Source organism: Sminthopsis crassicaudata, chromosome 1, assembly GCF_048593235.1.
Source record: "Sminthopsis crassicaudata isolate SCR6 chromosome 1, ASM4859323v1, whole genome shotgun sequence".
NCBI lineage: Eukaryota > Metazoa > Chordata > Mammalia > Dasyuromorphia > Dasyuridae > Sminthopsis > Sminthopsis crassicaudata.
This window is the reverse complement of record NC_133617.1, coordinates 739,562,604-739,577,098: the sequence shown is the minus strand read 5'-3', so window position 1 is coordinate 739,577,098 and position 14,495 is coordinate 739,562,604. Positions and strand designations below refer to the sequence as shown.

At 36.1% G+C, this 14,495-nt stretch overlaps 1 protein-coding gene across 1 annotated transcript in view; it reads right to left on the bottom strand.

Moving 5' to 3' along the window:
* The window catches only part of DPY19L1 (dpy-19 like C-mannosyltransferase 1), a 109,440-nt gene that overhangs the window by 23,026 nt on the left and 71,919 nt on the right, over positions 1-14,495 (bottom strand). Inside the window, exons 9-13 of the mRNA XM_074284308.1 lie at positions 11,979-12,078; positions 7,850-7,927; positions 6,543-6,629; positions 3,489-3,548; positions 2,828-2,908 (exon numbers count right to left, since the gene is read on the bottom strand). Of these exons, the coding sequence (XP_074140409.1) occupies positions 2,828-2,908; positions 3,489-3,548; positions 6,543-6,629; positions 7,850-7,927; positions 11,979-12,078 (406 nt within the window). The remainder of the gene's footprint in view (positions 1-2,827; positions 2,909-3,488; positions 3,549-6,542; positions 6,630-7,849; positions 7,928-11,978; positions 12,079-14,495) is intronic.

The window sequence follows — 14,495 nt, the reverse complement described above, 5'->3', positions numbered from 1 at the left end:
ACTGAAAAAAATTTTGAAGCAAGTTTCTCTGATAAAGCCCCTTTCTCAAACACACAGGGAACTCAAATTTATAAAAAATAAGAACTATTCCTCAATAAGTGATCAAAAAATATGAACACTTTTCAGATGAAGTAATCAAAGTTATCTATAGTCATATGAAAAAATGCTCTCTCTATTGATTGGAGAAATGCAAATTAAAACAATTCTGAGAAATTAACTCATACTATTGGATTAGCAACAGGACACAGTAGGAAAATACAAATGTTAGAGGAAACGTGGGAAAAATAAGATACTGATTCACTAGTGATATTGTTACTTGATTCAACCATTCTGTGGAAAAAGCTATGAAACCTTACATATCCTTTGACCTAGCAATACCACTACTAAGTGTGTATCCCAAAAGACATAGAAAACAAAAAAACTAAAAGGACCCACATGGTCAAAAATATTTATAGCAGGTCTTTTCTAAAGACAAAGAAGTGAAAATTGAGGGGATGCCCATCAACTGGGAAATGGTTGAATAAATTATGTTATCTGATTATGATGGAACTCTATTGTGCTATAAGAAATGATGATCAGACTACTTTGAGAAAAACTAGAAAGACATCTTTGAGCTAATGAAAAGTGAAATGTACTTTGTACAAAAGCAACAGCAATATTGTAAGATTGATCAGCCACGAATGACTTCACTATTCTCAGCAATACAGTGATCCAAGAAAACTCTGAAAGACTGATGAAAAATGCTTCCAGTACTCAAAGAGAGTATTAATGGTGTCTGAATGCAGATTGAAGCATATTTTTTACTTTATTTTTCGTAAAGCTTTTTTTTTTGAGGGGAGTCTATGTTTTCTTTTGAAACAGGACTTAATGGAAATATTTTGCAGGAATACACATGCAACCTATATTGAAGTGCTTGTTTTCTCAATGGGGAAAGAAGGATACATGGGGAGCGAGAAAGGGCAAGAATCTGAAACTCAAAGTTTTAAAAACAAATACTAAACACTGTTTTTAACATGTAACCGGGAAGAAATGAAGTACTAAATTTTTTTAAAATAGAAAAAAATAACAAATCAGTTTCATAATTCATTACATACCTGCTATGTATAAGGCTCTAAGCTCAACCCTGGGCTTATAAAGACAAAAATAAAAGTGCCCTGAAGTAAAGTAATCATATTTGATAGCAAATTTCTAATTGTTAAATATGTATTACTTTGAAGAGTAGCTCCTATTCAGACTTGAATACTGAGAACTATTAAACTAAGTAAATGTTTTACTAAAACTATAAACTAGCAGCAATATTTAAAGGTGTCACAAAGGAAATAAACACAAGGAAATTATTGATTTCATATAAGTGATTCTCAAAGAGTTAATATCTTTGAGGCAAGGCATTAATTCCCAAGTGGAATAATCTAAGAAACACCAGAATAATAAGAGCAATTAAATTTTATCTTCAAAAAGGATAAAAGAGATAGCAGAGATACAAAGTACTCTTTCCCTATTTCTTCCAACAAAGAGATCTTTATTTTTTGGAAGGATATGAAGGTCTGGAAAACAAATTTTCCCAATGATAGTCTTAAAAAGTAATAGAAGTCTTACCAATCTCATCTTGTTTCCAACACAGTAAATTGCTTACCAATGAAAGTCAATAATCAGTGTGGAGTATTCCAGCACTACTAATATCATAATCAAGGTTATTTCACATTTGCTTTCTATGACAGTTAGCTCATCATAATATTATGCTGGAAAATTCTAGATGGACTTCTACTGGCCATTTTCTTTGAGTTTAATTACTGGTTGATTTATTGGTTTATGGAGTTTCTCTTTGTGTCTGTCTGTCTGTCTCTCTCTCTCATACACACACACACACACACACACACACGATCAGCTAAGCACTCTTGCCATTTACTTTGTACATGAGGAGAAGCTAAAATAGGCCGTAAATTAATAGTCATATAGTCACATGTACAAAAATCACTTTTTTGATTCCTCCTTCCCCAAATCAATTGCAAATATTGTTATTTATTTTATATTTTAGTTTTAATTTCTGAAAACCCCTTGACTTGATTTATCTTAGGTATAAGAAGCAATACGAAAATAGTTCTAGAAGGTTTCTAAAAGCCTGTATTTCCTCCTCTTTAATTTCCTTCTAAATAAATATGTTTTCTGCAAAAGCACAATTTGGATAAAGATCCAATTATCTTAAAATACCCATAATCTCAAAACACTAGAAACATACCAGGAACAACACAAGTCAGTTATCAAGAATAATAAAAGAAAGACAAGTGGCCTTCATTGAGCACTCAGTTGCTGTCTCAAAGTTATCTTGGATAAATAGGAGTCAAGAAACAATACAGAAAGGTATGGCTTAAGAAGCCTCAATTTATAATTCAGAGGGTGGGTTCAAATATTGATTCTGTCACATTATTTAACCTCAGCCTCAATTTCCTTATCTGTAAAATGAGGAAATTTGGACTATGTCACGAATGTCTTTTTACCTCTAAACTCACTGAAATTATGAAATAAATGGCTTCTAAAATATATTTAGGGGGCTTCCGTAAGACACTCATCTCTACGTGGGGAAGTTTCAACACATTTGAATGACATGGAAGATTAAATAAAATGTCATAATTAATAAAAGAAACCAGCTTTAGAAAACTTCTGGAGATAAATCCAAACATACACATGTTTAGTTCATAAAAATACTTAGCTAAACTAACAAATAGATTAGATGCTGTAATTTAGTTTAATTGAGTGGTAATTTTTTAAAATCTCAAAATGATAGTTTCATTTATCAAGTCTTCTCATGTGTAAGCTAAAACATACTTACATCATCGGCAATGCCTAAGATTTTAGAAGTCAAGTACTTCAATAGGACTGTTCCAAACAACCAAGTACATCCCTGAATAACCTAAAAAAATTTTAAAAATAGATTTCTTAAAATCACAATAACAATTTGCAAACCTTAAATAATAAAATGAGTAGTTTAATTACATAAAGAATGGACATTACTGATATTTAAGAATACAGTACATGCATCGTAATGAACATCAAGTGTGAAATACCAAAATGAATACATAAGATTTAAAATAATGCCATTGACAATTAGTATTTCACATTTGTACATTTTATAAAAGGTATACACAGTAATTAGAGTTGAATTATTCTTGCTAAAACACACACACAAAATTATGATTTCATTATCAAACTTTTGTCAATCTGGCCTTGTCACAAGGAACACAAGAATAAACTTTTTAAAATTAACATTTTCTCCTAAAATAATGGTCCAAGTTTGCTTTATGCACACAAGAGCAACAACATTATAGACAGAGTCGCACAAATGATGCTGCTGGGTTCTGCACTCAATTTTAAGCAATAATTTATTTTCCTGAAGTTTACTTGAAAGGAGGAAAAAAGATATAGTGGATGATGTAAACAATAAGAATAAAAAAACAGAGCAAAGCCCCTCATTAGACCAGATGGTTTCTTACCCATAAGCTGAGTTCAGACACATTTGCTTTCAGAAAACGTGGTCTCACTGCCAGGATACCCTACCAAAGGCAGAGAAAACACAAGAAAACAGTCAAGGACACAATTAGAATTAGTAACAATTTGAACATTAAAAAACCATAGAAAGCACAGGGCCCCTAAGCATGTGTACAAGTTACTCAAATGCCAAACATCCTAGGAGTAATGAGCCTCATTGCTTCTCACCCTTCACAAAAGGATGAGAGAGGGAGTTCATTCCTCCACCCTGAAACTCTGCAAAGCAGTCATTTTTAGCATTAAAAACAAGATCACCACATACTACAAAGTAGCAAATTTCTAAACATAAAAGGATTTAATTAGTGTCTAGACATAAAATGTGCCATACTGCATTTAAGATCCAAAATGAATTTTGCATTCATCATCTAATAGTAAATAAACTAAAATAATCCAAAGCTTAACTTTGATGATTTTAAAATACCAAGTATAAATTTAAACTGAAAAGATTTTTCTTAAGTCTTAATATTCTACGTTCTAGCTAGTGTCTGAATCCAAAACTAAAGTTAAAACTAGAGAAGAACTATTTATTTAGCACATTTATGAACTGGGGTCACAATTACATGTCAACTGCAATCATCTCAAAGTACCGGTGTCTGTAGTGTTTAATAGCAAATGGTAAGTGCTGATTTCCACGTTTTACTTTTAAAAAATCATTATTAAATGCTTACAACGTGCCAGGCAATATGTTAAGTGGTAGGGATAAAAAAAGAAGGCACTATATAGTTCTTAATCATAAAGAGCTAACAATCTAATGACATGAGAGTAAATCCATACAAAGCAAGCTATATACAAAGTAAAAAACAGTAACAAGGAGTCAATCAATATTTTCAGAGTTTGGGCAGTTGCAATCAAGGTACAGGGCTCAAAGGAGCAAGTCTTTAAGAAGGAAAAAAAAACTACAAGCAAAATCTAAATGAACTTGCAAAGATTTTGGATCTGTTAAGGATTTTATCTTAGGATATTCCCCATGTAGGATATTACGGATAAGGATAATATCATGAGAGATAAAATACCAAAAATCTGACAATTTCACATGAAGAAGCCTTTATAATTTTAGTGAAAAATTCTGATTTCAAACACTGATTATCACATAAATATAAATCCATGTGTTTATAGAGAAAAGCATATGTAAACAACATGCTATATTCTGAAGTTGCTATTTCAATACTATTTGCATATAACACAATACTAATGTGTAAAATATACATCAATATGCACATATAAACTTATAAGATGTTGGGAACCATTCTGATTCCTGTGAACTTGCCCACATCGGACAAGGAACTGTCCTCCCAAGGGTTTGCCCCATACTTTCCCATTCCTTGCTTCCTGAAACAGAAGAATGGCCCAGGATGGGAAGGGCAGAGATGGTGACATAGCCAAGATGCAAAAATGCAGTTACCTAAGGAAAAATGGCTTTTATCCCCAAGGGAAGTAAAACTTATTTCCTCTGGTGAGAAGAATTCTACGATTATGCTGGGCATTCAATCAATCCTTCATACATAAAAGTAATTAACTAGCACATGAAGACAAGAACCCAGTTCGCTATTATATAGTATAATTAATAATTTTTAAAATCAAAAAATGTAGTTCTATTACTCTGAGAAGCCTATTTATATGAAAGCACAAGGAATTCAGATACATGGGGAAAAGTCTTTAGAAAAATAGAAGGAAATAGAATTAATATACATAAAACAGAACAATCTCAAATTCATATTTCATTAACTAAATTTATGAGTAATATTGGACAGATTTGCACAGGATATCAACACATTTTTGGTTAGAAGTAATAGTTAAAATCCAAGATCAAGAGAGTTCTTCAATGCTGTAATCAGGTACCCCAACAAAAGAAAACATAGTTTTCTTATTTAACTACCTTAAGACTAAGATGAAGAGAGGATGCTTTGATATCTACTGTAGTCTGGTGGTTTTTAATCCCTGGAGGAAACATTTGGGGATTCAGTATGTTCTCTGGGAAACTTCAGGTGGTGTGCTGAGAGAGCACATTTGTACAAAATGGAACAAAAAAAGAGAACATTTCTTCAATGCAAAGTGTTAAAGAAAACACAGCCCAGGGGAGAGAAGGCAAGCCTTGCTAGGCTCAAGCCTTACATCTCTTGGGGTCTCAAGTGTCTCTTTAAGAAGATACCTAAAAACTTCGCCATTACTGGGTTTTCATCCCAAAGGGATATCCTCCCTTCCAAAAAAGGGGAAAAGACCTGCATGTACAAGAGTATGTAGCCACTCTTTCTGAGGGGTCAAAGAAGTAGAAATTAAGGAGATGCTCACCAAGTGCGGAATGACTGAACAAACTTGGGCATGTGATTATTGTGGAGTATTATTATACTATAAGAAATGAGAAGCAGGATGGTTTCAGAAAAACCTGGAAAAACCTACATGAACTGATTCAGAGTAAAATAAGCAGAAAAGGAGAAAATGAATCCATTAACAGAAACACTATAAAGAAGATCAATTATGAATGATTTAGCTATAATCAGTAATTCAAAGAAAGACTCAAAATGAAAAAATGCTGCTTTCAGAGTCAGAATGAATGTTCTCTGACATCAGTTGTACAGACCAAAGAATGTTATTTTTCTCTTTTTTTTAATTTGAAATTTCTTGTACAAAATGACTAATATGGAAAAGTTTTACATGAAACATACATTACATTACTTACCATCTCAAAGAATTTGATAGAATTTGGAGCTCAGAACTTAAAAAAATGTTACAAATCCTTTTTGCATGTAATTGGGGAAAATATTATTTAAAACTAAAAAAATAAGCTACAGTCAAATTGCCCATCTGAATCTGTGAGTTTCAAACAATGATGAAGAGACAGGTTTGGGCAAATTAATAATAATGCAAGGTAAATCTTTGGTCAAAGAATGCCCTGCCTTATTACTAAGTATCAAAAAGGTCAAATGATCTTAAGTAGTGATAAACTCAGTAAATCTATGTTAGGTGAGACAAAAAACAGAATGTGCCTAAGAAATACTTACCCAAATAATGACCAAAGAGGAGGCATAGTAAGAAGTTAGTAACATTGAGTTTCCAAACATCAAAATAAAACAAAGTGCAAGAGAGATCTGGAAAAATAGAAGGAAACAGAATTAATATACATAAAATAGAATAATCTCAAATTCATATTTCATTAACTAAATTTATGAGTAATATTGGACAGATTTGCACAGGATATCAACATATTTTTGGTTAGAAGTAATAGTTAATGTTTGGACATGTATACATATATTGTATTTAATTTATACTTTAACATATGTAACATGTATTGGTCAACCTGCCATCTGGGGGGGGAAGGAGGGAAGGAGGGGAAAAATTGGAACAAAAGGCTTGGCAATTGTCAATGCTGTAAAATTACCCATACAGATATCTGGTAAATAAAAAGCTATAATTTAAAAAAAGAAGTAATAGTTAAAATCTAAGACCAAATGCTATCTGTGTGAGTATATCTATAATGCTATGTAAACTTTATTTATAAATTCAACTTTAAACTCATTTTAAATTATGTTATACTTTAGCTTAGTGAATTTCAATAACCAAATAACCAAAACAGCTAAAAAGGAAAATTGATAAAGGACTAGCACCTTACAGGGAACTCCATGAAATGAGTGTAGGAGACGGGAGGGGAAAAAAAAACAGAAAACTAATGGATTCAATTACAGGTGCTCATTTTCTTTTTTGCCTGTGTTTGAAAATCTACTGCATTCAAGGAATATCAATTCAGCATCCAACCTCATTTATGATTCCAACTTATATTTGGTATGAGTTTAACTTTAGATGAGATTCCATGGGGAAAGCAACAGCTAAAGGAAGAGCTGGTTAAGAGAATGGCAATATATTTAACAAAGCCTTTAGATCATATAGAAAATATATCCCAATTATATGGAAGTGAGATCAAAATTATGAGGGGGAAAAAAAGGACAGCAGAGATATGTTGTTGGAGATAATACTCAACGGCATCTGACTTTACATTTTTCAAAATTTATAGGCAATAGAGTTTTCCATTTCCCTCCTCTCCTCAATTACTACTACATCTATTGAGAAGGAAGAAAGTGATGAATAAATCACAGTTACATAATGTATATAAGTTCCTTTGATTGGCCTACTTAAAAAAGCAACCAGTTAATACAACACTGCTTTGAAATAAACATTGTCCATATTATGCAATGCTATAAATAATTATTTTATCCGTGGTTTGCTACCATATGTAAGAACAATTACGACTCAATCTTGAGAGTTTGCTTTAGCACTAGGATAATTGTTTTTTTTAAAAGAAAGTAAAAATTACCATGTGGATGTAAATGATCTTCTTTAATTTACATAAATCAATGTAACCCACAACATATACAGCAAATAATGATGCTATCTGAAATTAAAAAGAAATATATGTAAATGGTTAAAAGCAAAAGTGTGTATATAATTTTTAAAGTATATTTTTCTACAAAGGTGGTTATCACTGATTTAAAATGGAAAAATGTAATATACTGAAATATTTTCTAAGCACGTTAGCATCTATAAAAACTATTCGGTTTTAAAAAACTATTTGCTTTAAAAAAAAGTGACAAGAGGAAAGGGAAATGAAAAAGGGGCATGCTTAATAAGCCCACCCCCCATGGCGAGCAAAGCAAGATGAAGGCCCAGCTCAGCTATCCGGAGCTGGACCAAGTTTGTCTCCAAATAAAAAACCTTGTAGCAGGAGGCCTGTGGAAGCCACCTACCTCCTCTCACACTTGCAGTGACCTTGGGCTGCTCTGCCCACAGGATTGCCTTCTGGGCTCTCCCACCACACTTTTTCCCAAGTTTTTGCAGCTGAGTGCCCCCCCTTTCTCCACCTCCCCTGACCCGGTTTTCATCTCAGTCCTTTAGGCTTCTCAGACTCTACTTGGTGGACCTTAAGCTGGATGGGCTACCCCTCCCCTTGGGTACTGCCAGTTTTTGGCTCAGGAGCTCTTTAGAAAGACTCAGGCAACCATAGAAAAAGAGACAAAGGGAGAGAGAGGGAGAGACAAAGACACAGAGACAGAGAGACAGAGAATGTGCCTACACACAAAGCTGGTTCTACAGCTGGAAGGCCAGGGAGAGGTTGAGTCTCTTCTACCTTGAAGGGAGCCTGGGAGACCAGGAAGTAGACGGGAAGAGAAGCACAGAAGCCTGGCAAGGTCTAAGAGGGGCCACTGGCCCCAGGGGAAACATTTGCGATCATCACACCAGAAGGCTTGCTACTTGATCCTTGGGGGTGACATGGCTGGACCTCCTTCCCAGGCCAACTGAACGGAGACCCAAGGCAGGACGTCTCTTTCCCCATGGGTTGCCCTCCCTGAACCACACCAGGCCTGTCTTTCCAGTGTCTTCCCTCATTGGATCATAAGCTCCCTGGGGGCGTGGCACTCCCAGCCCTTGGCCCAGAGGGCAAAGAGTGGGCACTTCATATTTATCACCTTTGCCTGCCCGAAATCCCATTACAACAGACCAAGGGGGCGGTGGCTGCAAGTGAAGGGAAAGGGCCCCCTAGAGAGGCAGAACCCAAGAAGGAAGCTTGTCCTGAGGGGAATAAGCCTAAATCCAAGGGCCAGGGAGAGGGGGAGTTGGAGGGAAAGGCCAGGTAGCTCAGTGCGGGCAGGACTGAATGAGGCGCCCAGGGGACATCTTGTTCTAGGCGTCCAAGAGGTGCTGGGCAGCGCTCCACAGGAGAGGAAGGCAGATCCTGGCCTGCAGAGGCCAGGGCAGCAGCTGGATCCCCTAGTAATCCTGCAGGCTCTGTGCATTTAAGAGCCTCCAGCCCCCAGCAGCCTGCCCGAGGACTCTATTAGACCAGGGAGGTTCAGCGGCCCCAGTAAAAGTGGGAGAGAGAAGAGGAGCCAGAAGAGATACCAGCAGAAGTGAAGGACCAGGCAAGCAAGGCGGAAGGAGAGCAGGAGGGCGGGTAGGAGATGGGCAGACAGGGCGAAGAGGGACAGAGGCAGGGAGAGAAGCCCGTGAAGGAGGAAGGAGGCCCAGGCCATGGGGAGGCAGCACGAAAGGAGCTGGGGAAGGGAGAGAAAAGATAGGAGAGTGGGGCCGGGGACCAAGGAGGCCTGCAGATTAAGGGTAACAGCAGAGGCTGACCGGGTGAGGAGGGGGAAGGGGAATTTAGATATGTGGGGCTTAGTCTTGTCAGGGGTGGAGGATGGAGGAAGGCTGAGGCCTGGGAACAATCAAAGCTGACCTGCAAAATCCATCACAAGCGGGGAGAGGGGGGGGCAGGCAGCAGATTGCCCAGCACACTGACAATAAAACTGACTACTCCATCCTCATTTTATACAGGAAGAAAGGTTAAATGACCTGGCCAGGGGTGTGGGCCCCAATAAGTAGCCAAGTCAGGGCACAGGCCCACTACCTTTTTTTTTATTTAAAAACTTAAAATAGAAAAATAGAAAGAAAACAACAAACAACAATAAAAGACTCATGTACAGCAAAAACATAAAAGAAGATTCAAATTATATAATACATTTCCATTTCAAAAAAGCCTATATAAATAATAAGCAATGTATTTGGAAATGCCCATCTTTGCATCCCTGTGGGTTTTTATTTTTGTTCTGTATGGTGCACTTTTTCACTTTATTCTTATTTCCTCTTCCTTGCAGCCCATTTTTTCCCAACTAGCTTACAGTTAAGCATGGACATATTAATGTTTACATCCGTATATACACTTACATACATACATACATTATATATCTATGTAAAATATATGCATTATCTAGCTTCTTACCCCTGCTAACTCTTTTACTTCTACCACCTGGTTTGCCTTGTTATTATTGGACCTCCCTGTCAAGCCTCCAAAAGGATCCCCCCCTTATCCTCTCCTCTCTCCCTCCCTCTTTACTCCATCCCCATTAATCTACACACTTTATCCTATTCTGACTAATTTACACTCGCTTCTATACGCCACTTTATCCTATTCTCTCCCCCTTATTTCTTTATAGATTTTGAAAGGTGTCACATACTCTTCTAGGTTATAGAAATGTATTGTTCCAATGTGAGTAGGATTTCAAAACTACCAGCCCTCCCAACTCTTTTCTCCATCTAACTCTTCTATGTCGCTTCTTGCTCTCACACCTCATTTGGATCACATAATTACTATTTTTACCTTTTCCTACACAGTTTTGCTTTTTAGAGTCACATCATACTCTACTCTATTCCATTATTTCCTTTGACTTCACAATTACTAACAATATTAGACATGGTTTAATTTTCATGTATAAAACATAAAACTTGTCCTTATTTTATCCCCTGAAATTAGTCTTTGATATTAGGCTCTTATATATCACATTTTCTATTAAGTTCAAGTTTGTCTGCACCAGGTCCACTAACTTCAAATCAAGTATTCTCTGACTACATAAAGCACAAAGACTTAGTTCACTGGACTCTGGAGAAAGCATTAGTCAAGTTAGTACATTTTATATGTTAATAGTATTTAATCCAAAACGATTTCTTAGGTGCATGCCACGGGCTGATACTTTGTTAAATGTACTAGCCACTACAAAATCTCATCAATAAAAACCATAGTAAAATGAAAGCAATCAGTCAACCCTGGGGGGAAAAGCATATGAATTAAAAAAAAAAAAAATATATATATATATATATATATGTGTGTGTGTGTGTGTGTGTGTGTGTGTGTGTGTGTATATATATATACATCATATACATATATATGCTTATTTGGTCAGATATTGACAGGCAGTAAAATGGTAAGTCTATTATTACTGGATCTGGACCCAATGTGATGGGCCCCCAATGGAGCAAAACATGCAGTGTGGCCATCTGAGAAACTGTGCAAGGCTTTCAGCAACTCCCAAGTTTTACTCCTCATTCATTCATACTTTTCATGAGAAAAATGCCACTCTTTCTGTCCTACTCTACAGCTAGAAATCATAAGACTCTATAATCTCAGAGGGGTCAAAAGTCAAAAGGAATTGAAGGACAATGGGGCAGATCAGAATGGCTGCCAAATATTCCTAATAATATTCCTAAAATCAGTTGATTCTGATCAAAAAAAGAAATAAGCCAATGATGTGGTTAAGAAGGAGAAATGATGACTGGACAAAGAGCACAAAAGCTACATTGCCATCCTTGAAAGCTTACAGAAAAGCTGCCTGTTAGGTAACGTCCTCCATGGAAGACCAAAGGAAAGACAGAAAGAGGAAGAACTTCAGGAGAGAAGCTGGGAAGGGGCTGGGAATTCTACTGCTGGAAGGCGACCCACACCAGGCCAATGAAAAGATGGATTATTAGCTACTGGAGACTCAAAGTATGATCTGACATTGTTTAGCATCTAGCATCTAGAATCATAAAAAAATTAAACTGTAACTTATGATAATTGATATGACAAAACCAAACAAATGTAGATAATTTATGATTTTTTTTTAAAACCTGCATACCTGAGTAAGAAGGACAAACTGAGCAAACTGCCAAGGAAGCATAAAAAAGATGTTTGAAATGCAGAGTGCAATCAAGCTTCCTCGATAAACGTTCGTAGCCCTAGAAAAAAAATAAAATGAATATGCTTAATTACAAAATTTAAAAATGCATCAATCCAGATCATTGCAAAAGCAGAATCATTCCCTTCTCCAGCTCACTTTACAGATAAGGAAACTGAAGCAAACATAGTGAAGTGATTTGCCCAGGGTCATAAAGCTAGTATGTGAGATCAGATTTGAACTCAGGTTTTTCTGACTCTCTATTCACTTTGCTACTTTTGTTGTTCAGGTGTTTCAGTCTTGTCCAGCTCAATTTGTCCAAATAAAATCCATTGGGATTTTCTTGGCAAAGATACTGGAATACTTTTCTTCCCCAGCTCATTTTACAGATGAGGAAACTGAGACAAACAGGGTAAAATCACTTGCTCAGGGTCACACAGCTAGAACATGTCTAAGGTCAGATGATGGCTTTTTGACTCCCAAGCTTATCTCTATCCACTGTACCACCTAGCTGCCTATGATCAAGAACTACCCATTATAATTCCCACTAATATAATAAAAACCTTAAGATGATTTCATATTTTATTAGATTATCTCAAATATATAAAAGATCTTATGGTCTTAGAGATGTGAATTCTTCCTCCAAGGCTACAACTTATTGATGACTGCCCATTCTGAGGACACCTGTCCTCTGTTAAATTCTCCGAAGGGGATCAATCCGACATGCTGGGGGCTTTTGTACTTTCTCCTGACATTGATGAGACTGGTGGTGAGGCAGTTCACCTCTTCTCCCTACTCCTGACAACATGATCAGCCTATTTCCTGATTATATCTGTGGTTTCTCCTTTTTGATTTACCTCATTAATCATCTGTTTCAAAAAGCTCACATTTATCACACATTTTCCTTATTCCTTATGAGATATTAATTTTCAGTTCTCCGGAGCCTGTTTTGTTCCATGCCTCCCAGCTACATAATAGCATGAGTAGAATAATAGTTTTTTTGTTTGTTTGGTGAGCCAATCGATATTAAGTAACTAGCCCAGAGTTACACAGATGGTAAGTGTCAGGTGTCTGAGTCTGGATTTGAACTCAAGTCCTCCTGTCTTCACCATCTAGCTGCCCTAGAATAATAGTTTTTTGTTTTTGTTTTTGTTTTTTCTTTTTAATGGTTCTATATTTCTGGGAGAAGTGTGGAGTCATAAAAGAAACTTTCAAGTTTTTCAAAGCAATTTAGGCCACTTTTCTCTTCCTGTTTAATTGTGGGATCAAGTTGTCCATGTGCATCTCTATTTTAGATACCGATAGACAGATTAAATAGGATGTTTATTTAACTCTACGTCATAATCTTGGCAATAAATATTCTTCATCTCCTTGGCTCTTCCTGGGGGAGAAGATAAGACCACACTTTTCTGAGCAGCTAGGGATCTCTTCCAGGTGGATGTTTTGGGGTTTGATAAAATCCATAAAATGCCATGGGAGAATCTGGAGGACCTCATTAGCCTTCAACTTAGATTCCAGATTGGACCTCCTCCATGACAGTGTTGACTAAGAACCTCATTGTTTTATGAATGAAGAGATGCTGACGGCCGTCACGCAGCCATATGGCAGCTTAAACTTCTTAAGTCACCAACTTTAATCCTTCTGGTAAGATGAAAGACAAGCATGGCTTAGCCCACACCTGATCATTATGCATTTCAGGCCCTGTCATCAGACCTATAGATGTAAAACTGGGGCCTTGCCATACAACTGCAGATGAATTTTCATCTAGGTTGTTTTCCCTTAAGTAAAGTGTGAGTTCCCTAAGAATAGGATCTCTTTTGCTTTTTCTATTTCATTTTCTGTATTTAATATAGTATCTGAGACATAAACATTTAATAAATTATTCATTATCTTTTAAGACATTTTGAGTGATTTTGGTGTACAGATGTCTATTAGTCAATAAACATTTATTAAGCGCTTACTATGCATCAGGTACTGGTGCTGAGGAAACAAAGAAAGGTAAAACAGATAGTCCCTGCCCTCAAGGAACTCATAATGTAAAGAGGGGAGACAACTATATACAAACAAGTTCTATACAGGATAAATTGGAAATAATCGATAGTGGAACAGCACCAGGATTAAGGATTCGAAAAGGTTCATGGAGAAATCGGGATTTTAGATGGCAGATATGTCACTGGAAGAGAATCTTAAAGCAACATTTTGTTGCAAACTATCACAAAAAAACTCTCAAGAAACTGCATGTGACAAAAAAAAAAAGAAAAAAGAAAAGGGGGTATAAGACTCAGTTTCCATCCTCAATTACAATTTGGATGAGAAGACCAGACATTTACAAATTTAAAAAAAAAAAAAAAAAAAAAAAAAAAAAAAAAAAAGCAATGTGAGGAAGCACAGATTCAGTACCACATGAATGAGAGAGGATTTCAAAGAACAAAGTGAGAAGCCAAAAACGAAGCCAAAGAATGGGCAAGGCATGGCACT